This window comes from Gordionus sp. m RMFG-2023, chromosome 5 (assembly GCF_954871325.1).
Source record: "Gordionus sp. m RMFG-2023 chromosome 5, tfGorSpeb1-WG-v2, whole genome shotgun sequence".
Lineage (NCBI taxonomy): Eukaryota > Metazoa > Nematomorpha > Gordioida > Chordodea > Parachordodidae > Gordionus > Gordionus sp. m RMFG-2023.
In genome coordinates, this window is record NC_088779.1 from 17,322,110 (window position 1) to 17,349,379 (window position 27,270).

A 27,270-nucleotide genomic window follows, 5' to 3' on the forward strand; every position below is an offset into this window, starting at 1 on the left:
GAAAGGTTTGGACCTCTATCTCGAATCTTACATATTATTTTGGCTAGAATTTAAATCGGCCGTTTTTAAAAATAGACCCAGCTACAAAAAAAATCAAATTAAAACTGACTCTTAGATTTATTAAAAATCCATAAATTCTATTAATCCTTTTTAAAAAAATATTATGCTTAGGCTAATTTTTTTCTATTATATAAATCAAAAATGAATTAACGCACAATTTTTTAATTTATTTATATAGAATATATAAATACACTACTATACAAAACATGCCATTAAAAAAAACATTTAATTCGTAAATTAAAATTATATGCGATCCCCCTTAAATGATCATTAATCGGGCGATTTACATAGTCAGATACAATTAATATAATATTTTCAGCCATATCCTGATACCTCTTTCTTGATCTCGGGGGTTGCGTACCAGAAATATATTTTAAAATTTTTGCTTCGGGTTAACGATTATTCTAACCGTAGAGCATCAAACCTTGGTGGTTGTCTTTCTCCAATACGAAGAATTTTCCCAATCCAATTCGCTTCATAATATGTTATAAGATTATATAAGACCCTTTCATTATCTTGATAGAATGGTAATATTATTAAAAAAAGACCATAAAAATATAAGAATATAAATAATATTACTACATGCATCGAATAAATTTTTAAAAAATGTATGATACATGGGGAAAAGGATGAAATAACAAAAATTAATATGCCAGCAAAGCTTTTCGCCAATAGTTTTTCGCCTAAGAGCACCAATAAGCGCTAAGAAAGCCAATAAGCCGCAAAGAATGCTAATTTATCCCAATGAGTACTAATAAGCGTCAATGACTAATAATCCAATGAATATTAATAAGTCGCAATGAGTAATAATAAGTGCCAATGAGTGTTAATAAGCGCCAATACTAATAAGCACCAATGAACGTGTTAAGCGTCAACTTTTTATTATGTAGGTTTGGTATAGTTCTTAAATAATTAATGATCAAACCAAAATTTTTAGGATTATGATTCCTCGTTTAGAAAATGAAGTATAAACAAAAAAATCCAACTATTCAAACAAGTATACCAAATTACAGAGTTAGAATCACAAAAAGAATATTATTTTATTTAGTAAATGGCAACAAATGATTTAAATGACAAATGAGGGTTCCACGTCTTTATAGAGAAACCATTATAGAGAATGTATTTTATAGAGAAACATTTATAGAGAAAATAATTATATTTATAGAGAATTATTTTATAGAGAATGTAGTTTATAGAGAATGTTTTATAGAGAATGTTTTATAGAGAATGTTTTATAGAGAATGTTTTATAGAGAATGTTTTATAAAGAATGTTTTATAGAGAATGTTTTATAGAGAATGTTTTATAGAGAATGTTTTATAGAGAATGTTTTATAGAGAATGTTTTATAGAGAATGTTTTATAGAGAATGTTTTATAGAGAATGTTTTATAGAGAATGTTTTATAGAGAATGTTTTATAGAGAATGTTTTATAGAGAATGTTTTATAGAGAATGTTTTATAGAGAATGTTTTATAGAGAATGTTTTATAGAGAATGTTTTATAGAGAATGTTTTATAGAGAATGTTTTATAGAGAATGTTTTATAGAGAATGTTTTATAGAGAATGTTTTATAGAGAATGTTTTATAGAGAATGTTTTATAGAGAATGTTTTATAGAGAATGTTTTATAGAGAATGTTTTATAGAGAATGTTTTATAGAGAATGTTTTATAGAGAATGTTTTATAGAGAATGTTTTATAGAGAATGTTTTATAGAGAATGTTTTATAGAGAATGTTTTATAGAGAATGTTTTATAGAGAATGTTTTATAGAGAATGTTTTATAGAGAATGTTTTATAGAGAATGTTTTATAGAGAATGTTTTATAGAGAATGTTTTATAGAGAATGTTTTATAGAGAATGTTTTATAGAGAATGTTTTATAGAGAATGTTTTATAGAGAATGTTTTATAGAGAATGTTTTATAGAGAATGTTTTATAGAGAATGTTTTATAGAGAATGTTTTATAGAGAATGTTTTATAGAGAATGTTTTATAGAGAATGTTTTATAGAGAATGTTTTATAGAGAATGTTTTATAGAGAATGTTTTATAGAGAATGTTTTATAGAGAATGTTTTATATAGAGAATAATTTTTATAGAGAATTAATTTATAGAGAATGATTTTATAGAGAATGTCGTTTATAGAGGATGGTTTTATAGAGAATGTAATTTATAGAGAATGATTTTAAAGAGAATTATTTTATAGAGAACGTCCTTTATAGAGAATGACTTTAAAGAGAATGATTTTATAGAGAATGTTGTTTATAGAGAATGATTTTAAAGAGAATTACATTTATAGATAATTATTTTGTAGAGAATTATATTGTAGAGAATTACATTGTAGAGAATTATATTGTAGAGAATTACATTGTAGAGAATTATTTTGTAGATCTTGATTTTATAGAGAAATATTATATATGGGACAATTATAGAGTTCAAAAAATTTATGCGGGATTTGAAAGAAACACCCCCCCCCCCCCTCCCCCAACAAAAAAGTTTGAATAAATAATTAGCCATAATGATACGAAGAAATTTGAATATTAATGATAATTATTCTTGCTTATAACCAGATCTATAGACCGACTACCAATAATAAAAGGACACTTAACCATTCAAACAATGTTAAACAGGACTTTTACCATAGGGTAAGGGGTTATAATTCAAGTTTGACATTGAAATTAAAAGGGGTAGTTTGTATTTGGAATTCTGTTTTTCTAATTTTGATGTTGTATAGGAAATGAGGGAAGTGGGTGGATGTTTCTTCCATATGTCTCAATGCATATGGCGCCCCGTTCAAAAAAATGTAATAATTTGTATGTCATATATGACAGAGCTTAATTTTGCTTTGCAAATTAAGATGTTATCACTGGCATATGTGCCAGTGGACGACATAATCCACGGATTCGAGGTGCTAGTTGGTTCCGAATTCTATCAAGAAAGGCGGGATATTCTCCAACCTTTGATAGAATACTTCGAGGAGACATGTATAGGCAAAATGATAGCAATGGATAGGAGATCAACATTGTTTAGTATTTCATTATGGAATTGCCATGATTCCGCTCTGATGCGAGCTCCAAATACCAACAATGCAGTAGAAGGTTGGCACCGAAGTTTTTCTTCCCATATAAGTTCCCATCATCCAACCATTTGGAAATTTATCAAAAGTATGAAATATATATTATATTTTAAAATTTTAAAAATCTTATTTAATTTTTAGCTCTCAAAGATGAAGATGATAGCCTTAATTGCTATAAATTGGAGCAATATTCTTTGGGACTATTGACTCCACTCTCAAAAAAACAAAATCGGGAAAGAGCTCAACGGGTGCATAGAATAGTCGAAGATTACTATTCAAGGCTCATGTTAGATTACCTAAGGGCATTGTCCCACAATATTAATTTAAATGTTTAATTATATTTTTAATATTTTAAAATTATATTATTAAATTTATATTTATATTTATATACAATGTATATATGCATTTGTTATGAATAATAATTATATATTTTGGATTATGGAACTATTTTGAATTAATTTTATTTGATCGAAAAAATTTGAAAATTTGAATAAAGAATTAATGCAATAAATAAGTTACTAAGATTATTACTAACTTAGTAATTATTTATTTTTGTGAATACCTTAATTTATCTTATCTTATTGCTTTCCAAGTGATGGTGTAGGACACTGCTTTTTTCAAAATTTTTCTTAAGCCTACTTTGATATTTTTCTTTTCTAAATTTATTTGATATTTCGCATCAAATATATATAATGATAAAATATCTACATTGTAATTAAAAAAAATCTCAAAGCCTCTTATTGAGTAGATTTTCCAGATTAATATCCTTCTCTTATTGAGTAAATTTTCCAATTAAATATCCTTAAATATATTTTTAATAAATTATATTAGATTAAATCTGGTTTAATAAGTGCCAAAAAAAAAGAATTAGACGGTAAATGGTCATATTTAAGAAAATTTATTTTTAAAATACTTAATTCATTTTCTATAAAATCATTCTCTATAAAATTCTTCAATATAAAATTATTCTCTATAAAATCCTTCTCTATAAAATAATTCGGGTATCCCGTCTTTACAGAGAATCTTTTATAGAGAATGCAAATATAGAGAAACCTTTATAGAGAAAACAATTGTAGAGAATGTCGTTTATAAATAATATCGTTTATAGAGAATGATTTTATAGAGAATTTATTTTGTAAACTTTTAAAGAGAAAACAATTATGGAGAATGTCGTTTATAGAGAATTTCATTTATAGAGAATGATTTTGTAGAGAATCTCGTTTATAGAGAATGATTTTGTAGAGAATCTCGTTTATAGAGAATGATTTTATAGAGAATTTATTTTTTAGAGAAACTTTTAAAGAGAAAACAATTATAGAGAATGTCGTTTATAGAGAATCTCATTTACAGAGAATGATTTTATAGAGAATCTCTTTTATAGAGAATGATTTTATAGAGAATATTTTTGCAGAGAATTGTTTTACAGAGAATTGTTTTACAGAGAATTGTTTTAGTGCGAATTATTTTATAGGGAAGGATTAATAATTTTATATTGAAGAATTTTACAGAGAATGATTTTATAGAAAATGAATTATTTTAGAAATAAATTTTCTCAAATATGACCATTTACCGTCTAATTCTTTTTTTTTGGCACTTATTAAACCAGATTTAATCTAATATAATTTATTAAAAATATATTTCAGGATATTTATTTGGAAAATCTACTCAATAAGAGGCTAAGGATATTTAATCTGGAAAATCTACTCAATAAGAGGCTTTGAGATTTTTTTTAATTACAATGTAGAATATTTTATTATTATATATATTTGATGCGAAATATCAAATACATTTAGAAAAGGAAAACATCAAAGTAGGCTTAAGAAAAATTTCCAAAAAAGCAATGTCCTACACCATCACTTGGAAAGCAATAAGATAAGTTGGAAAAATTAAGTTATTCACAAAAATAAATAATTACTAAGTTAGTAATAATCTTAATAACTTCTAGTAGAGTAGCAATTTAAAAAAAAAACTATTGGCAACAAAGCCAGCCTTACGCCAATTTTTTTAGAAAATTTTGTCAATATTTAGTTGCTATGTGCATTATTTTAATATGCATGGCCCGGCCCCGATTTTTTAAAAATATATTATATATTTTTGCCTAGATAATAATGGTGATTTAAAATATTTGGTTTTAAAATATATGGCCTGGCCCGAGTTTTTAAAAAAAAAGCTTATTTGACCCGGCCCGTGTAATTAAAAAAATAAAATTTTAGGCTCGGCCCGAGTATATTTAAAAAAATTAAAATACAGCCCAGTCCGTGTATCCGGGCCGGATTTAAAGGGCCTGTAGGTCTCTGATTTATAGTTCGCGTTTATAATTTCCCTGATAAATCTGATTTTACCAAATCTATTCCGAAGAGAATCTACCCTGGGAATTTCATACGATTTCGCCAAAATTTTTTGTATTTAATAATTTATAATGAAAATCTATATAATTTAGTAAAAATTAAGGTAAGGGCGATAGTTTGATGGTTATTTTGTTCCATTTTTTGCATTTTAAATCATAAATTGAGCGCGTTTTATTAAATTTTAAATCTGATTTTGCCGAAAATGCATTCCAATATGTGTAGAATACCCACCCTATAAATTTCAGAAGATTATATTGAACTTCTGAAGAAATTTTAATTTACATTAATCTGAAATTTATAAGTAATGTTAGTAGCTTAAAAATCAGCTAAACCTAATTTGTCTTAACCGAAAAATCGCCTAAAACAATTAGACAAAATGTAGGGAGTGGGAGTTAGGCTAATCGCCCGTCTGCGTTATGCAACACTAAGCCTAGTAAAATTATTTTATAAATTTATTAAGTAACGATATATGACGAGTGATTAACCGAGCTCCTTAGCCGATGCCTAATTTTTGACTATTCGTTTTCGCCTATTTTTATGCTAAGCCTAATTATGCTTAGCCGATTTTTTGGCCTAATTGGCTAACCGTTTTGGAATTGCCTAAAATTAACCGATTGCGCAACATTAAGGGTGGGTATGTTACACTTATTCAGGTGCATTACTTGCAAAATTAGATTTTTAAATTTAAAAAACGCACTCAATTAATGATTTTAAATGCAAATAACAACAAAAAATAAAACAATACCCATCAAACTATCGCCTTACCAAAATTAAGTTAAGAACACTAGAGTACTGTCTAATATTCACATGGTAGGAGGGAACACTAGGGGGTGGTTGGATCAATTTCTGTCGAAATCATCATAGGTCCGAAAATAATTGTATCTGAATTTACAAAATACAAAATGATAGTTCAAACTCTTACCTAAAAATTATACATCGACAAAATTTAAAATAATACACCTTTTTCTCTAAATTGTTTTTAGTAAAATGAAAATTTCTTATTACAAGCCGTAAACTCCTTATCAGTTTAGAGAAAGATGAATCAAAAAGTTTAAAATGTTTTTTATAGGTTTTTGCACTTGTTAAACATAACGGAATTCCAAATACAAACTACCCCTTTTAACTTCAATGTCTAACTTGAATTATAACCCCTTACCCTGTGGTAAAAGGTCCTGTTTAACATTGTTTGAATGGTTAAGTGTCCTTTTATTATTGGTAGATAGATCTGGTTATAAGCAAGTATAATTATCATTAATATTTAAATTTCTTCGTATCACTAGGACTAATTATTTATTCAAACTTTTCTGTTAAAAGGGGGGGGGGGTGTTTTTTTCAAATCCCGCATAAAATTTTTGAACTCTATAATTGTCCCATATATAATATTTCTCTATAAAATTAAGATCTACAAATAATTCTCTACAAAATAATTCTCTACAATGTAATTTTCTACAATATAATTCTCCACAAAATAATTCTCTATAAAAGTAATTCTCTTTAAAATATCTTTGAAGTCATTCTCTATAAAGGACATTCTCTATAAAATAATTCTCTTTAAAATCATCCTCTATAAATTACATTCTCTATAAAACCATTCTCTATAAACGGCATTCTCTATAAAACCATTCTCTATAAACGGCATTCTCTATAAATGGCATTCTCTATAAAATCATTCTCTATAAATTAATTCTTTATAAAAATTATTCTTTATATAAAACATTCTCTATAAAACATTCTCTATAAACTACATTCTCTTTAAAACAATTCTCTATAAATGCATTCTCTAGAATTGTTTTCTCTATAAATGTTTCTCTATAAAATACATTCTCTATAATGGTTTCTCTATAAAGATGTGGAACCAATAATTCGCACTAAAACAATTCTCTATAAAATAATTCTCTGTAAAACAATTCTCTGTAAAATATTCTCTATAAAATCATTCTCTATAAACGAGATTCTCTATAAACGACATTCAAATATAATTGTTTTCTCTATATAAAAGTTTATCTATATAAAAGTTTCTAATTCTCTATAAAATCATTCTCTATAAACGTTCTCTATAAATGAGATTCTCTATAAACGACATTCTCTATAATTGTTTTCTCTTTAAAAGTTTCTCTATAAAATCATTCTCTATAAACGATATTCTTTATAAACGACATTCTCTACAATTATTTTTTCTATAAAAGTTTCTCTATATTTGCATTCTCTATAAGATTCTCTGTAAAGACGGGATACCACAAATGAGGATATTTAAAAATAAATAATGTAAGGTTTTATGTATATATAAGAAATATCTATATATAATATAATATACAATATAAAAAAAATAATATTATAATTAAGATTTTAAACATCTTACGATTCTATCTAAGTATAACATAATATCATTAGGATTATATTTAAAATTATTAATTAAACATTTAATCCGCTAAATCATTTTTTATATCTTAAATTTTCCTTAGCTGGTTCAATCCAATAAATAATTTATTGTACTTTATTTCGTTATTATTTTGATTACTTTTGATTCAATCTATAAAGTATATATTAGAGGGTGCGAGAAATGTACGTTTAAACCCACTATGAAAACCCTCAACACTATTATTAATGCGAGGGATTTAACATCGTATTTATTCCAAAATATATTAAAAATTGTCGAAAAAAGTATCTGAATTGTTTATAAGAGTTCATAACTTGATAAATTAGAAAATAAAATATATTTAAATATTATTTACATTGGCGCTTACTCTTTGGGACTTAAATGAATACCAAAAGCCACTAGTTTCTTTATTGTCACGACTGATAGTATGAAGATAGTTTACTTGTTTTCCGTAAATTATATCGCTATTCTAAGTGGCAACAAGTTCTACACATATACAGTGAAATATTTTTTTTATTAAATATACAATAAAAGGAGGTAAATAAAGATTCATTGATTTGATTTATAAACATATTGGACCTAACAAAGGCAGAGCAAAAATTTCTTATGCAAAGATAATTTAATTTAGTATGATATAAAATCATAATTTTTTTTGTTCTTCTTTGATAATGCTCAAGTAAGATAATTGATTAAGTTTTAGTCTAGCATGATGAAATTTAAAGATTATTTACCTTTGTTTTTCTTATTAAGTTTTTAATATTTGAAAATATTTTAGAGCTTCTTAAATTTAATCTATACTATAAACCGTAATAATAATTTCGATAAAATAATTAATACATAAAAAATATAATTAAAATATATCAAATTATTCCATTTGTTCCTCGACCTCCATGATGATACCTTTTTAAAATATAAAGCAAAGCCCGGCTCGCTTCGGCAGGTAAGAAATATTGGACAAATTTTGCTGGTATAATTTTAATTTACCCAACCCGACTTGCGGGCTTTTTAGATTTCAATAAGTGTATTAGGTTATTTATAGTGCTTCCAATAGTCCGGTCCTATTCAATCTCATCAGACTCTTGGGTCCCACGGATCGGTTCGATCCGACAACACAGTCCGGTCTGACCGACGACCGATTAAAGAAGATAAAAGTTTACTATACTATGAATTGCTTTTTAGTTAATGTACATCTAAAAATGATAAAATAACAAAAAAACGAAATAGAATCCAAAGATGGTTCAATCTATAATGACACTTGAATCGATAAAAAATGGAATAATTTTTGATTTTTTAGAAGATAATTAAAATATTTGTTTATATATAATTTATTTTATAACCAAATATCTCTTATTATATATATATCAAAAAACTAATAAAATATATAAATCAAATTGTTTTAAATTATATTCAATAAATTTTTACTTTAATATTCTTTTGAAATATTAGGTATTTGTATTGAATAATATAATATAAATGCTTTGATGACATAATTAAAATATTGGTAATTTAACACTTTTCATTTTTAATAAATTTAATGCAGAATAAAACTTTTGTAGATTAATAAAAAAAATTTTTTAGATGGGACCGGACCGACCGGACTGTACGAATGGTCCCACGGTCAGGTCTCACTTGACTTAGCGGTCCATCGGTCCGTTCTCATTTTAGAAAAAAGGGACGGGACCGGACAATTGCAAACGCTAGTTATGAAGATTATAGGATCTCCAAAACTCAAGCTACCAATTAGTGGGATGGAAAATTATTATTTCATATTTTTGGGGTGGGTCGGAAAAGGTAGGAAATAAGAAAATTTTGGGTCATTTTTGAAAGAATATTATTTCTTACAAATTTAAATTTTATCGGTGATATAAATAACTCATGGTTTGATTACATGTTTTTTCACAATTTCGTTCATTTTGGATTATTTCTTATAAAATCCTAATTAATTTAATCAGTTGACTGCGATAACACAACTTCAGTGTCATCATAATGAATAAATACACGTAAGAGTTGGATAATATTCCCAACAATTTTATCTTTTGAATTAATTTTTTTATTTGACAAGATTAACAAAAAAAAATTTAAGTTATTTCAAGATCAAACAATTTTTTAAAAAATTGTGATTTATAAAAATTTTCAACATAATTTCTTTTTTGATATTAAAACATGAAGTTTAAGCTTATTTAATTACCTTCCCTCTATAAAAGTTTATAAATTAATATAAAATCTTTGTTTGTTTACCCCCCCCCCCCCGCCATTTGTTATATATTTTAATATAATAACACATATTTCACTGTAATATGGATAACCTGATACATTTTATATATTTGATATTTCATTTATTTGCATGGATTACTGACATTTTTCTATAAGATTAATAAAAGTCTAAAAATAAAGCAACGTTAGACCTCGCACCGCGAAATACTAAAAGGTATCTAGAATGTTTTCTTAAATTTTCCTTTTTTTTAAAATTTTATAGAATAAAATGTAAGAATTTTTCCTTTATTAATATCAACCCTACCAAAAAATTAAAACGTTTGAATTATTTGAAAAATATTTTCCTATTTTTTTTTATAGCCCTTCAAATTTTTGGGTAATATATAACTCTGATCTCTCCTATTTTGATTTATTTTTATTTTACAGTAACATCTATAATTTCAAAGAAATGTGTATATTAGATGTAATAATTAATTAGTATTTTTGAAGTTTTCATTCAGTACTAAAGATTCTGGGGCAACTTGAACTCTTAACTACATCATATCTACCATCAAGTTTTTTGTATTAGTTTAGGTAAAGAAGAGGGTCAAACCTTTCTAACTTCTTCTATAAGCAAATTCTGCATAGGCAATATTTTTTCTTAATTTAACCGTGTCCTAAAAGCGTATAAATTGATTGGCAACACTAAATTTAATTCTAACTCTTCCCAAAAATGGTAAGCATCATGGTTCGGGTGTTCAGTTTCAACCCATCAGTACCATTAATTCCTTAAAATTTTAGAAGATTGCTCCAATTGAAGGGTATCGTGCAACTTTTTTTAAAAATATTATTATTTATTCAAATCGTATCCAAGAAAACTTTTTGAGTTTCTGAAACTTGTAATAAATTTTTAATTATATATTTTCTTTTAATCATATAAATTTAACAAAATTAGTCAACCAAATTAAAATTTAAAACATGAATTAAAAAAAGTTGTATATCAAAAATTCAAAAATTGAGGAAAATCCTAGTTCATTCAGTTCAGGATATAATTCGGTAATTTATCTCCCGTGCTCAAAAAACTAACCCTACACTTACTTTAAAAATAAAATTTAGATTGAAAAAATAAATATTATAAAAATTAATTTTTTATTTGAAAGCATATGTTTAAATAATTTTATTTATTTTTTTTAGGTTGCGACCCTAATATAACCTCTTTAGTTAACATTACTATATGGTATAAAAATAATTCCATATTGGTAGAAAGAAATGATTATATTATTGCAATATTTCTGTAAAAAAGTTCCAACAATCGTACTGTCAAACTAGAGCTCTGCAAGGTATCTTTTTCTTTGACCAGACCCACCCAAAACTCAGTGATAAAATTTTTTCAGATCTAAACCCAGGCTATGTGTGACCCGACCTTTTTGGAATTAGAAAATATATCTCAACCTTAAAATATTTATTTTATTATCTATTTTATATGTATTAAATATAAATCATGAATATTAATATTTCTATATTTTAATTATTACTAATATTTAACTCTGATATTTAATCCTTTATAAAAATTTAATTTCATTTTGGTTCTAGCTTTTAAATATATTATTTTATTATGACTTTCAACATTTTATTTTTGTCCGTAATTTTTTTATTATTCGGTAATGTAATGGTATTATGCAAATTGCAAATTTTCTGGGCCATAGACCGTGTGTAAACTTTATAAAATAAATTATCATATAAATGTAATAGATACTATTAATTTTACTCTTATAACCCTTGTAAAAATATTATGCTTACTATTTTTAAATATAGGAGTGAAAATTTTAAGACAACTTCCTAGTATATAATTTCTCAATTTAGATACTGATTGGTGTTATTTAACGGATGCCAGGCGCCGAATTAAGGGGCGGGAAAGTGGGAAATTCCCTCCTCCCAGATAGAAAATTTGTCTGTTCTCGTTAATATGACTTTAAGCAAATAAAATTTCACCCCCACCCCAAACATCCCTCCCCCAATATATATAATATATCACTATAAATTAGAGCTGTCAAGTAACGTCGTTACTAATGGCATTACCTTTTAGAGGAAAAGGGACGTTATTCTTCACTTGTTTCAAAAGATAACCAGTAACGTGTTTTTAAATTTGGAAAAAATAGATATTATTTTATATTACATAATTATTTTAATTTTTAAACGAGTTTGTAATTTAGATCAACCACCAAGGTAATTTTTATTTATTTTTGTCATTGAATTTTTTACACACAAGATGGTTAATCTAATTAATATTGAATCAATCAAGAAATGTTAATTATATTCTCTAATAATAATTTATTTTATAAAGAATATGTCGGCAGTTCATACCTATTTTATTACTTCATACGTGATTGGCTAGAGAAGATTTGAAAAATATTTAATATTTTAATTTTTACAGAGGAAAATAGGGTTTAACATACCAAAAGTAACATAAAGTAATTTCAAATCGTTTAGATTTATAAATAAATAATTTAAAATCTTAATAAATAAATTTTGGAAAAGTTAAAACCCATTTTTTTAATCTGACAATTTTTCACAATAATAAAACATGGATTAATATAATTCTGAATGATATTTTAAGTTAGTGGGCTGGGCTATTAATTATTTCATATTTATTTTTTATTTTGATTAACACTAATGCAAATAATTTTCAATGAATATTTATCAATCTAATATTAATTATTTCATAAAATTTCTTAAAATTTACAAATTCAATTTAATTTACTTAATTATTGCGTATTATGATTTTATCAATAAATTAATATCCTTATTGCCTCTAGTATTATAATGGGGCACGGCCGTATTTTTTTTATAAATATACCCGGGCGGGTGGGCGTATATTCTAAAACTGAATATTTTAAATTGCTAGCTATAAATAAAAATAAAAATAAATTTAATATACTTTAAAAAAATACCCACCCGGCTGGACCTAAAAATATAAAACAAAGCCGGGCCAAAAAAAAAATATATTTAAAAAAAATTCGAGCCGGGACGTGCAAATGATACCTCTGCAGATCTCTGATTATAGTAGGGGAGACCGGGGTAAAACGATAGGCATTTTGCATATTTATCAAAAAAATTTTAAACAAAAGTCAAACACAACAAATTATAGTTCAATGTATAGCCCCATTCCTTATCTACTAGATAAAAAAAAGAGTAGCCCTCTACCTATAATATTTTAGGAGTTATGATTAGTTATGTCAAACTACTCATTTTCGCCATTTTACCCTGGGTACAGGGTAAAATGGATAAGCATTAGGGTAAAGTGGTTAAAATAATATTTGACATATATTTATCGTTTTATTTAACAAATATTACAAATTTAAGATATATTTATGATTTTTATTTACAAACTAATCAATACAATAAGGACATGTAAAGTAGTTATCATAATTAGCACATTTAGAATGCGCCCATTCAAGGCACATTGTACATTTTAACCATTCATCTATTTTTGTAGTTTTGATTGCAAATGACACATAAACAATTCTTTTTTGATATCTTTTTTTTTCTCTGAATAAATAATTTCAAATTTCAATATTAATTTGGTAGCTTTATTAGTAATGCTCAATTGAAATATATAATATATTTATTAATTAATACTCAATTCAAATACAAACAATATAATTTAATTATGTCTAGGCGTTAATCCCATAAATGACCAATCTAGATTCTTCTTAATTTGTAATTATTTGTTTATGATCTGAACTTTAAATACCATTTTTATATATTCTTCTCAATGTTGTATCAGGTATTTTATATTTTAGCAGACAAATTCAATAAAGTGTTATTGTTATTTTATATTTTATGGCTTCATCTATTATACTTACATCTCTGAATGTTGTTTTTCTTTTATAATTTCTCATTATTTGATTGATACAATAAAAATTATAATAAATGAATGAAAGAAAAATTTAATGTGAATAATTATATATTTTAACCGTTTTACCCATAACAGCTTTACCCCAAGGTGACATATATTATAAATATCGTTATTGCGTGACTTCTAATATAGCTATAGATGTCAGATAAATTTTATTTTATAGCTAATACATTAATGAACATGTGTGCCAAATTTTGAATCCTGAGGATATGTATATTTTACTAAAAGCAAAATATACTAGAGAATGATTTTTATATTTTTTGGGTAAAAAACAATTTTTTGACAAAATATATAAAACCAGAAAAGTTTTTTAAAAGATGAACATAGGTAAGAAATTAGATATAAAAATACATTTTCACACCAAATTTAAAATCATTGTGCTCAAGGGTTAAAAGGTTATTCGCGTTAACATTGTTACCCCGTCAATCGCTTTACCCCGGTCTCCCCTAATATAAAAATAAATTTTATTTTATTTTTAGACCCTCATTCCTTTGGTGGACCAATTATCATTTATTGTTAGACCAAAAAACCCAGAGTATAGCAAGGCTGGGCTAAAAAAAATTCTTTCTAATTAAAATTTTATAAAAATGTATAATTTCTATAAAATATATATTAAATAACCTGTACTTTGATGATTAAATAGATGTTCAGATTCGTTTAATATTATTGAAATTATTCAGGGTTGATCCAATTATATGGGTAGCCAGAATATTCCTAAGAGAGAAGGGGAATTAATAACCCTCTAGTCCCCCTTTTGGCGGGTCCTAGAAAATATTATTTTAATAAAAATAACTTATTATCATTATTTAAAATGTACAAAATTGGTTACCAATTTATTTAATTGGTTAATGATTCTTTCGGGTTATTCACACATAATACATAAAACATCAGTCAAAATGCAATCACTGAAAAAAATATATACAAAAGGATCATGATAATATCTCCATAAATGTTAGGTAGCTAAACCTTAACCAGATATTATATAATATATACATATAAAATCATTATAAAACATATATAATTAACTAATGAAGTAATTCATAGTATATTACATTCTAAAAATACATATATATAATTATTATTTCATTGAAATATATGTAAAATCATTCAATTATAAATACAATTTTTAATTTACTACAAACAAGAGATGGTATAAAAAATAAGCTGTCTTTTTTGTATATTAATATTTTTTCCAAAATAATATTAAGTATAAGTTTTAGTTAATAAAATTATTAACATTTTCATTCTTTCTTTCGAATTTTAAGTATATGCATACATTTGTAGGGATAGGGGGTGGGGAGGGGGACAATGAGGATATTTTTATTAACAAATGATATTCACGAAAAGTGACATATTTTTGAACCAGGGATTTCCCCTTGCTCTCCTGGCTAAGCCTATGGTCCCAACCTACCTCGGTCTCTCCTACTTATTTCTTTAGATGCAGATAATTTAACTCACCCTGTCCCTAGTAAGACACGTTTTTTAAGCAAATAAAGAAATATGGGCACTAAGTCTACCTCTGCACATTGTAAATTTAAATGGCACCCTAATTCAAATATTTCCATCTAGATGTCCAGCAGTTCAAATCTAAAAAATATATATGAACGTAAAAAAATGATTTCAGAATAAATTCTCTCAAAGGCAAAAAAAAAAGACAAAGATCTGAATGAAGATTCCTGTGAAGATGATCTAATGAGTTGTTTTGAAAATAAAGATCATTCTTAAAATATTTTATAAATTCCCCTATTAAAATTTTTGTTTATTAAATGTAATACAACACTTCTTCCAGTTAAAAGTGTATCCGCGAAATCGGTGTTGAGCACTAAGCGCTTTTGTTTATCTGATCAAAATTTTGAAAATCCAATATGCTGAAAAAATATATATAATTATTACAAAAAGGTATTTATCTTATAATATATTATTTTTGTATAATTTTATTTTTATAATGTATGGGAAAAAAATAAAGTTTTTTAAAATATTTAGTATTTTAAGCAGTGGCCTCTACAACGGGAGGGGGGTCCGAAGCAACTTTTTCAGTAATCTTGAGTGGTTTTTTTAAAAGAAAATTAAAAAAAAATTTTTTTTTTTAATTTTCTTTATTATTTAATTCTTTTACTGTTTTGTTACATCCATCATGATCAAGTTTCTGGTAAATAAATGTAATAATAAGATCCCTCCGCCCCACTTAATATTTAATTTAATTATATTGACGAAAATTTTGGTCGATGTTTAGTAAATTAGGTTGTTATCCGATATTTCTTGTCATAAATTATTTTTCCAATTTTAAAATATGCCTAAAAATATTAACCAAAGAAAATACAAATGCCTAATTAAAAATTGCAAATCGCATAATATAAGAGATGATAAATGGATAGATCACATTAGAAAAAGACATGGTGGGCTTAATTTTAACGATATAAAGAAAAGCTTTGATATAGTAGCTTTTAAAAATGTTATTCAAAATTGGACAAATAGCAAAGTAATTTTTTTATTAAATATTTAATTATTTATGCTTATCTTATTATAAAGGGTATTAAATCGCAATTTAAGAAAAAAGAAATAAAAATTGGGAATTCAATGCTATTGGTATAATAAATATTTTTAATTAATATAATTATCTTTTAAAAGTGTCCTAATAATAAAGAAAATGTGTTAAAATATAGTATCTGATGATTCTGATAATGATCATGAAATTAGTGAGCCTGAGGTCATTTAATTACTCTTATTTTTTATCTCTGCTATATTTTTTTATAGGCAGACACAGAGCAGAGATTTGATAAAGTAGAACAAGAAATTCCTATTATCTCTCTACTAGTAATAAATATTAATTTAGCTTTATTAAATTTTAATGAATACAACATATGCAGTTTAACGAAAGATTTAATGATAATTCGATGAAATTTTACATCAAACATCATTTTTTACGCCAAAGGGAATGGCAGAAAAATCAATTATTAAAGAAGATATCGAGGATATCTGTGAATTTTAAAATTTATATTTAAGTCAAATTTTCGAAGAAATGTTGAAGTTTAGAAATATTTATAAAATGGCCAAATTTATTAAACAATTAAATATTGATGAAATTATGAATTCTTTAGATTTCTCTTCCCCTAATTTATCTAAAATTATTAATTTAAAAATAATATTTATAAAGTATATATTTTTTGCATTTTATTTATATTATATATTAAAAATTGATGCAATAAAAATTATTTTTGAAATTTATGGGTGTCATAAAATAATTATAACTTTTTCGAGGGGGGGGGGTACTTTTAAAGGGGGTACTTTTCAGGGGGTATTCTGCTTCATTCGCTCAGAAAGTGTAGGGGCCACTAATTTTAAGTAAAGTATCATGTTACATTTTTTGAATAGCGAGTAAGACATTCCCTTTTTCACAAGATAACAGTTAAAGCTTTTCTTTTTTGGTTTACAACACTACTATATAGTATAAGCTCTAATTTGAAAGAAAAATAATTTTAAAATAATGACTATTAATAATTCAAAATTGTTAAAAAGGAACATTTTTATAAAAAAAGGCGAAATACCAAAATCATTTTTATAAAAACATAACATAGCCAAACCCAATATAAGTGAACCTAAAGACCTCCAATAAAATTGATGACGCAAATATAAATAATAGTGCCCCCCCCCTTCCCATAAGAGATGGATCGGATGTTTTTGTTAAACAGCTTTTAGTCCAAAAACGTTATATAATTTAGAGATCTGCAAATCACGGCCAGGCCCGTTTTGGGATCGAGCTAGGTCGGGCCTAATATTTTTTAAAAAAAATCAGATTTGTTTTGTCAAATAATTGATATATTTAAAACTTGCAAGAGAGGTGCTAATATTTTTTATTTGTATTTTTTTATTAAATTTTCCTATATTTATAAAGGGCCGGGTCGTGCGGATAAATAATTTTTTTTATTTCGGGATAAATACGAAAGAAGCAAATTTTGCTTATAAATTAAAATTTAATTATTGGTTTTCTTTTCTTTTAAACTCTATTATTATTATTCATTGATTTGATTTTATCAGTTTATTTATATTTAATTGATAAATAAAAAAATATTTGCATATTTTTAATTAAAGTTTATTCCACCACACATGTTTGAAAAATCCTCATCAGTTTTTATTATCTAATAAAAGATAACAAAAATATTATAACATTGGTTAAAGAAATATTTTCAAATATAAAAAATTATGTAAAATTTCTTAATGTCAAATAAAATAATAATCTTTGATTTCATAAATTTGTCAATATAAAAATAAAATAATTAAGTGTTTATTTTATATTTTTTGGCATATTCACATAGTAAGTTATATTTTCGTTCTTCATGAAAGTTGTTTGAAAAATTTTATACTAATTTACTAAAAGAAATTTATTTTCAATTGTATTGGGGCAATAATCATATAAAATATAAATTTTTCAATTTTTATAATAGAGATCATCTATGGAAACTTGTAAAATTACATCTTTAATTTACGCAAATGAGAGACGACGAATAAAGACGTTTAAGCAATCATATTTACGAACAACTATTCTAAACAATAGGATATTTGCCATTATTTCTACTATATTATTATCTTGTCTTATTGGTCAAGGTAAATTTTTTTATGCTATTGAAATATTGTAAAATAATTTAATTATTAAATAAATATTCTAAATTAATAGATTTCACATAAAATTTTCATAAATTAAGAGCTTTTATAATATTTGATGGACCTCCCTATTTTCCTGTCAATTTTTTTATTAAGTTTATATTGATTAATCATTCAGGAGTAAAATTAGAAAAACTGGAAAGCAGTAAATATTGAATAACGTCATATATAAATAAAATATTATCATTTTATAATAAAAATTTATATATTTAGCCAATCTTACAAACATGCTCTTTATTTTTTTAACTTTTACAATTTGGCAAAGCCTTTACAATTCTGGTTTTTTAAATTTTCATATATTTTTAAGACTATTTATAAGGGCATTTTTGAATTTTTAAGCTTTTCTGGTATTTCGTTTTTTACTCTTTTATAAAGAAGAGATCGTTCAGTAGGATTTTTTTATTTAGGCTTTTCTGTTTTTTTTTAAAGAATTTCATTGATATCTGCTAATTTTTTGCAAATCTATTTAAAAAATTGTAATTGTTCTCAAACTTTTTGGCAATAACTGAAATTTTGGGAAATGTTACCGGTTGAATTTTTGAACAAAATAATATCAATACTACATGGAAGTATAAATAAAATAGGTCTATTGGACCATATTTAAGGGTTAAGTAAAATCTATCATACAAATTTATCATTGAGTTTTTTCCAAAAATGGCTTTATTTCTTAGTTTTTTTTTTCGGTTCGAGCCCTTAATAATACAAAATTGGCACATCTCCCAAAAGGTTGTATTATTGGTAGTTTAAATTTTTAGAGACTTTTATCCTAAATATTCGAAGCTAATTGAATATTTAAACTTATTTACAAATATTTAAAATTATCTATATTTAAAATGTTCTTTATAAAAAGTAATCAAATATAGAATATTAATTAAATATTAGCCTTAATATTACAGATATTTTTTCATTACATATAATTTACCTTGATTAAACTAATTTGTCGTTTATTTCTTAATATGGCTCCATTATACAATATTCAAATATCTTATAACAAATATATATTCCAAAGTTATTAATCAAAAATATAAGAATTGAATGGCGATATTTTCACAATTATTAATTATATCCATTAATAGCCATTTATTAATGTTTAATACTCTTCATTAATTCGGATTACAAATTTTATAATGACCGTGAATAGAATAATTACAAACTTTATTATTTAATTAATCAAATATAACACCTTACGGAACATTTTATTTTTTTAAACTTTATTTCCACATCTATAAATCTTTTTAAATTTATAAAAAAATTTCTAGAGTTTAGAAAAAAAAATTTGTTAGAAAATCTTTTTTTTAAAGAAAGATTGATCAAATTTTACCTAAAATTTCAAACATGTTTAGTAAAAAATCTTTTAAAATTTTCATGCCTAAAAAATCTTTCAAGATGAATTCAAAATTTTATCTTTTAAAATTAAAAAATTTTAAAGATTTATTCGTATTATAAATTTTTCATTTTTGAAATGTTTCTAGAGTATTTATTTTTCGAATCAAATCTAATGTTTTTTAGGAGACAGGGGTAAAAACGACTAGTATTTTGCTTTGCCATAAAATTTTTAAACTAAACAGAGAAAATTATAGATTTATATGTACAATTCCCTCATCTATAAAATAAAAAAACGTTTAGCTCTCTACCTATGATACTTTAAGAACTGTGATTAATTATGTAAAATGCCATTTTACCCCACACCCAAGGTAAAGCGGCTTAGCATTAGGGTAAGTCAAAAAATTAAACATAACTATATTGTTTAATTGAATAAAATATTGCAATTTTGTCTATTCATCACTTTTTAAGTATAATAATAATGTAAAAAATTATGCTAACACATTTTGATGATTTTTTGGCACATCGTACATTTCAATTATTCTTCCCCTATTAGAATATTCTTAAATTTATATTCATAACATTGAAGCTATTTATTAATGTTCCCTTTTGCTCAAAAATATCTTTTTATATTGTGTTAATATTTAAAAATAACCAGATCAACTTTACCCCAAGGAGATATATATTGCACAAGTTGCGTGACTTCTAGATAAGCTATAAACTTCCGATACATTTTATTTTATAGCTAGGCTTAAGGAATATGCATACTGGTGATCTGCATCCCCGAAATATTTTTAAAAAATTTGTCCGGCCCGATCCCGATCGAAGTTATTTTTAAAGTCCGACCCGAAATAAAAATTCTCGAATTTATTTATACAAAATTTTAATTTTTTTTTATTGTATAAAACAAATAAATAAGCGCCTTTATTCTTGCAAGAATTTCTATATCAATTTATTTGACAATATATAATGCTATCATATTTAAAAATTTAAGCCCGACCTTTATTGCAAAATAATGCCAAACCAGGAAAGTATTTCAAAAAATGAACATAGATAGGGTACGTTTTTAAATGTTAAAAACAAGATTCTATGAACCCCTATAAAACTTAATGAAAGAATACTATTATAAACAATTTACCAAGCATACTTGCCTAATTGATGATTAGTCAAATCTTATAACTCAAGTCATTAATTTTTCACATGTAACCAAAATATACTATAATTTTTAACATTATGTTTATTTTATGAAAACTTACTTTAATACAAAATTATATCAAAATAGGGTAAGCTTATATAATATATTAGATTTGAGTTCTCATCACAATCTCGATTTTAAAACTATAATCTATTCTTAAATCCATAAATCAATATATTATTTTACGCTTTTCTTTTAACTTCTTTAAATAACCCCAATTTTTATTTTTAAAAAAAAACATTAGATAGTGATATTTAAATTATTTCAAATGAGAAAAATCAATAATATATTTTCGTTGTAAAATTAAAACCAAAATTTGAACATACATGTTTTGGAGCAAAATAAAATTAGGGCTATATGTATAACAATGTCAATTAAATGCCTTGACATATTTTATCTTAATCGTTCTCTTTATGGTTAAGTTTACATATTTGTCGTAATCGGTTTCAAGTTATGATAAATTTATTATATAACTTTTTTAAAACACGATAAGGTGAGATCTATCAAATTGATTATGTTTTTTTTGTTAACTAATAAATTTACTGTATAATTAATTTTTGTAGTATTTTTGCTTTTTTAATTTACCATATTATCTCATTTATAAATTATTAATTAGCGGTCTTGTTTTATAAATCGTAATTTTTATTTTATGAAGAATTCATTTCTATTGAATCATGAAAAAAAAGTTTTAAAATCTCATGAATTATTTTATTTTTCTTAAAGTGAAAAGTCTTCAATGTGTGCAATGTTCCACCGATACAGACCCCCACTGTAAATGTAATCCACCACCGCCAAGAGAATGTATTACCGCAATGTACGATCATTGCATAACTGTCAAAGAAAAAGATAACCAAGGTAATTTCATTTTAAAAATATTTTATTAACTTAAATTTTGAATTGAATATCACATAAATTAAATATTTATTAATATCAAGGTTTCGCCTGTTAAAAATATATCAAAAATTAATGTACTTTGGAAAAATTTATTAAAATTGCATGTGTTAAAAGTTTATCAAGTTTTAGAAATAACCTTATGTTGTTTTGTAAAAAAAATCTAGACAAAATTATATAAATATTTTAAATAGCCTTTAAATATGCTTAGTAGACACAAAGAGTTCTAGAAGAATCAATTTTATAAATATTTCAAACGTGCATCTTAATAATTTAATCTACTTTTATTATATGCGAAATAGGTAAAGTGACAGTTTTTACAAGAAGCTGCAGCCCAGAAGATTTAAAAGATGAGTGCATTACAGGTCGAACTCCCGAAGGAAAATTTAAAAAAATATGTTACACAACCTGCACATCAGATGGATGCAATAAAGAGGAACTTATTAATGATTGCGAACCCGGATCACGAACAGAAGAAGAAATAGCTAAACTTAAGGGCCTCAAAGAAAAGGTTATAGAGGAGGCGGAAAAAAAGAAAGAAACAATTGATGAAAATGTCAAAAAAATAGATGAAAAAATTGAAAGCGAAATTGGAAAAATTAAAGCAAAATCAGGAGCTTTCTCATCAATCAAATTCTGTATATCAGGAACATTATTAATGGCATTCAACGTGTTTTTTGTAATCTTGTTAAATTTATAAATATTATATAGAGTAAACATGATGTAGATAATTTAATTTATGTAGAAAACTTTACTTGACGAATCTCAGGGAATCTCTAACAAGATTCTATATTTTTTAGGAATTTTTTTAAAAGATCAATACTAAAATATGTATTAAAAACCTATATATCAAAAATGTATATATAAAATACTTTATAACAATTTTATTTAAAATTTTAATTATCATTTTATGGCATAAATTAAAAATTTGAACTTGAAAATAATAAATTTTTTAAAATGCAATGATTGTTCGTTCAACTTTTATTGAAATTTTTGTATATAATGTTACATATTGAGCAAATACTACATTTCAATAGTTAAATACAAAAAATGAATATAAAATTTTATAAAGATTGGCAAATATAAAGTATAATTTGTAAAAAAATCAAGGTCATGGATGGAAAATCAAAATGTATTAAAAATTAAAATGCTATTTAAATGATAAGGCAGTGTAATTTTCTTAAAACATAAAAAAATATCATAAGTAATTAAAGTTGAATAACATTGAAAAACAAGTTATTTATTAATAATAAATCTAAATGGTACAGAGTGGAATTCATTCCATATAAGGGGCAATATAATTTTACAAGCTTTGTATAGAAGCATCCAAGAATTCACAACACCATTAAAAATGTTAAATTTTGATTTCAACATGTTTCGGTAGATAGCGTACAATGCTACAGCGAAAAAATGGCCAATAAGTATGTGTGGTTTTGGGTTGGTACTAAAAACAAAAAAAAAAAATTTAAGATAAGCAATCATAAATAATATTCACTTACATCGAAATTATCCCCATAGGACCAGTTATACAAATACCACCCATTTCAAAATAATGGAAACAAGCTTCTCGCATTTCCTTGATATGTTCTTTTGCAAATAAAATGGATATTATACGCAATCGATTTTAGGTATTTACTACATATTAAATTTAACAGTGAAATTAAAGAAGAACATTTATAAATTCCTGTTCTAAATTAAATATATTTTAAATATTTTTTCAGAGTCTGCAACATATGTTTTGGTTAGTCAGTTTACTGAACTGGATTGTTTAGATACAAGATTTTTAGTTGTTTTCGAATAAGAACTCGGATGAGAATAAATTAGAACATTTTAGATGAAAAAAATAAAATGTTTTTACAATTCTTTCAGAATTTATTTATTTCAAAAAGATCATTTGTTTTTAATCAAACTTTATATATAAATCAATTTATTATAAAATGAATTTAGAAAATAACTTAGAAACCACGCTTTTAAAACCTATCAAAACTCTAATACCCCCAAAAATGTATTCTCTACTGATATATTAGAGAGAAAAATTTTTTAGCATTGGAATATTTTAATCAATAACAAATATAATAATAATTAAATCAGTGAAACATCCCCTTCTATCAAAGAATATGTTTTTGACGCTGCTGAATACACTTTATATCGGTGCTAGAAGGATTTTTACTATATTTACTAAATGTTTATTTGAAGTAATTTAGATTATTGTGTGAAAAAATGGCAATGTTCTGTTTTATATTTAAATCTTTATCTTGTCACTGGTTTTTTTAATAAAATTTCAGCAACTTAAATATGGGAATGATAGTTAATTAACCAGCACATTTGTATACATTGCCGTTGAACCCAATTCCATTTAATCCTGTATATGACAACTATTATATATTTGATAGGTTTCGCAAATCTGGGTTTTTAGCAAGTTTAAAAAAATACACAAAAATTCTTGATGAAATTGATGGGATAGATTCTACTATAAATAATTTTTTTCCAAAAAAAGCCTTAGGTGTTTTTTCATTTCTGGTACCATAACATAACTAAATAATGATATTTTATTTCAAATTGTTTTTTTGTTTAAATTATATTTAAAAATTAATAATGTGCTTTTTTTAGCATATCGCCATATAAAAATTTAGAAAAAATTAATTAACTATACAAACAATGGTTATCACAACCTAAATTTTTTAATATAAATTTATATTGAGTTAATAAACATATACTGTTGTAGTTGGACAGACGGATCCCACCGTCAGGGAAGGGAAGATATTGACGGGGTTCGAGGGTCCGGGATGGTCAATAATAGAGACAGGGGAACCGGATTTGGATATTATTTTCATCATAGAATCCCAGTAACTAGGACAGGAAATTAATAGTTAAACCATAAGAATATCAAATTCATAAAAAAAATAAGCAAAATTTTTAATGATCACAATTCGTTTTTCGAGGTCTTTATATAGTCTCCTTTTTTTTCAATCGAACAATAAAAAAAAATATTAATTTCATCCACGTCCATCTCGAAAACTGGCTGATGAAATCAAAACAGGCTCGGTATAAGTGAACAAAGAAAAATATAAATGGTAATATACGAATATTGTACAAACAAAGAGGAAAATATAAATGAAAAACTAGTACAAACAAAGGGTAATATAAATTATAAACAGTGTTGAAAGACAACACTCCTCCCCGCTTAACTTCTACTACCGCCGCACCGCCGGATCAGGGCAGATTGCAAATAAAAATTCATTTTACAACTCAAAAAAAAGAAAGAACGGCATACGCCGTACCGCTGAATTAGAGCGGTGTTCAGTCCTAAGTTCATTACCTTAGGCACATAAAAACATCTAACAAAATAAACAGCATAGCCGCACCGCGGTGTCAGGGCGGATTTAAATCCTAAGTTAAAAATAATAATAATAACGGCATACGCCGTACCGCTGAATTAGAGCGGTGTTTATCCTAAGTTCATTTACTTAGACACATAAAAACATCTAACAAAATAAACGGCATAGCCGCACCGCGGTGTCAGGGCGGATTTAAATCCTAAGTTAAAAATAATAATAATAACGGCATACGCCGTACCGCTGAATTAGAGCGGTGTTTATCCTAAGTTCATTTACTTAGACACATAAAAACATCTAACAAAAATAATGGCATTACCGCACCGCGGTGTCATGGCGGATTTTAATCCTACTAAGATAAAAAAAACTCGGGAGGGGGGGATGGTATATAAAAAAAGATAAAGTATATTAAAAAAACAATAAGGGGGAAAAAAAGGGTTATAATGATAAAAAATACGGTGTTTTGCTGGACTTCTATTCCCCCCCCCTTAAATCCTGCTACCCAGGGGAGGGGTTTCCGATGGTCTTACGAGTTCCCTCTCGTAGATTTTTAGCCTGCTCGTTCGGAGTCGCTATGGTTTGCCCATTGGGTCGGGGGAGTAGATTAGTAGGATGTTGCAGGTAAACTATTGTATGTTTGTCTAAGTGGGTAGGCGATTTGGTAATGTCCACGGTTACCACACTTGTAACAAGTGAAATTATTATATTCTGGTGTTGTAGGTATTGTGTATTGTTATACATTGCGCTTATATTGTCAAGGCTATTGTGAGTTTTGTTCCATGAATTGTTTTGGCTCAGAGATTCCACTTTCTCCCAAGTTTGGGCTATTTTTAACTTTCTCTTAAACGTTAAATCATCCGACGTAATTACTTGGCCTCGAATTCCGGCTCCGAAAATGACATGAATAGATCCCAGCTGGTGACTAGGTTGCATTGCGTGGCTAACGTAATCAAAGCATTTGCATATTCGGTAATGGTTTCCCCATCGTGTTGTATACGATAGCGAAGTTTATCAATTGCTAGTCCTTGGTTACTATTATTGTTGCCTAGAATAACCTTGATATCCTGCTTTGATAGCTCTGTCATGGATTTTGGGGCATATGCCAATTTTATCTTTGGATACAACCAGTGACCACAAGATAAGAAAACTGCTAAAAGATTTTCATCCGTTAGGATGTATTGGTCGGTGGCCTCCTCTTGATCGTAGGGTATCGAATGCACGTTGGGCACCAGTGTTGTAGTTGGACAGACGGGTCCCACCGTCAGAGAAGGGAAGATATTGACGGGGTTCGAGGGTCCGGGATGGTCGATAATGGGGACAGGGTGACCGGATTTGGATATTACCATCGTCATAGAATCCCAGTAACTAGGACAGGAATTAGTGAAACGCGTATTTTATTTTAATAGTTAATCCATAAGAACATCAAATTCATAAAAAAAATAAGTAAAATTTTAAATGATTACAATTCGTTTTTCGAGGTCTTTATATAGTCCCCTTTTTTTCAATCAAACAATAAAAAAAAATATATTACATCCATGTCCATCTCGAAAACCGGCTAGAACCAGTTTTGAGGATGAAATATAAACAGGGTCAGTATAAGTGAACAAAGAAAAATATAAATGGTAATATACGTATATTGTACTAACAAAGAGAAAAATATAAATGATAAACTCGTACAGGGTAATATAAATTATAAACAGTGTTGAAACACAACAATATAGAAATTTTTATATTCAAGTACATATTAAAAAATCAACTCTTACCTTTTCCAAAAATGAAAAAAAACACCCGAGATTATTTTTAAAAAATTACATTTTTAGCTTTGAACCGTCATATCTACGGAACTAATAGACTTAAAAGATTAAATTGCATAGATCCTAACAACATATATAATCAT

The 27,270-nt window shown here is 25.9% G+C and overlaps 2 protein-coding genes and 1 long non-coding RNA gene across 4 annotated transcripts in view; 1 reads left to right on the top strand and 2 right to left on the bottom strand.

Moving 5' to 3' along the window:
• Nucleotides 1-284: 284 nt before the first annotated feature.
• Nucleotides 285-22,938, bottom strand: LOC135930068 (uncharacterized). The gene is made up of 4 exons (XR_010572718.1): nt 22,794-22,938; nt 14,592-14,734; nt 8,214-8,344; nt 285-533 (listed from the first exon to the last, which is right to left on the bottom strand). It is a non-coding gene; the product is annotated as an uncharacterized LOC135930068 (long non-coding RNA).
• LOC135930067 (uncharacterized) lies at nt 16,629-22,926 on the top strand. The gene is made up of 5 exons (XM_065466855.1): nt 16,629-16,677; nt 16,725-16,784; nt 18,413-18,572; nt 21,871-22,002; nt 22,341-22,926. Exons 3-5 carry the CDS (start codon nt 18,422-18,424, stop codon nt 22,736-22,738), a joined length of 681 nt encoding a protein of 226 aa, XP_065322927.1. The 5' UTR covers nt 16,629-16,677; nt 16,725-16,784; nt 18,413-18,421; the 3' UTR covers nt 22,739-22,926.
• A 191-nt stretch (nt 22,939-23,129) lies between the features above and the next one.
• The window catches only part of LOC135929652 (squalene monooxygenase-like), a 32,266-nt gene continuing 28,125 nt past the window's right edge, over nt 23,130-27,270 (bottom strand). The window contains exons 10-11 of one of the 2 annotated variants that reach the window (XM_065466336.1): nt 23,538-23,625; nt 23,130-23,482 (exon numbers count right to left, since the gene is read on the bottom strand). In XM_065466336.1, the coding sequence (XP_065322408.1) occupies nt 23,275-23,482; nt 23,538-23,625 (296 nt within the window). In that variant the 3' untranslated portion in view covers nt 23,130-23,274. Of the gene's footprint in view, nt 23,483-23,533; nt 23,626-27,270 lie in introns of both variants that reach the window. The other variant, XM_065466338.1, reaches the window with a different exon arrangement.

What these genes read in the sequence shown, in the direction of transcription:
- LOC135930067 (XM_065466855.1), top strand. Translation starts at nt 18,422, where the DNA reads ATGGAAACTTGTAAAATTACATCTTTAATTTACGCAAATGAGAGACGA. An exon ending in ATCTTGTCTTATTGGTCAAG is followed by an intron (nt 18,573 to 21,870) that starts GTAAATTTTTTT and finishes TTTTTCTTAAAG; the next exon opens with TGAAAAGTCTTCAATGTGTG. An exon ending in CAAAGAAAAAGATAACCAAG is followed by an intron (nt 22,003 to 22,340) that starts GTAATTTCATTT and finishes TATGCGAAATAG; the next exon opens with GTAAAGTGACAGTTTTTACA.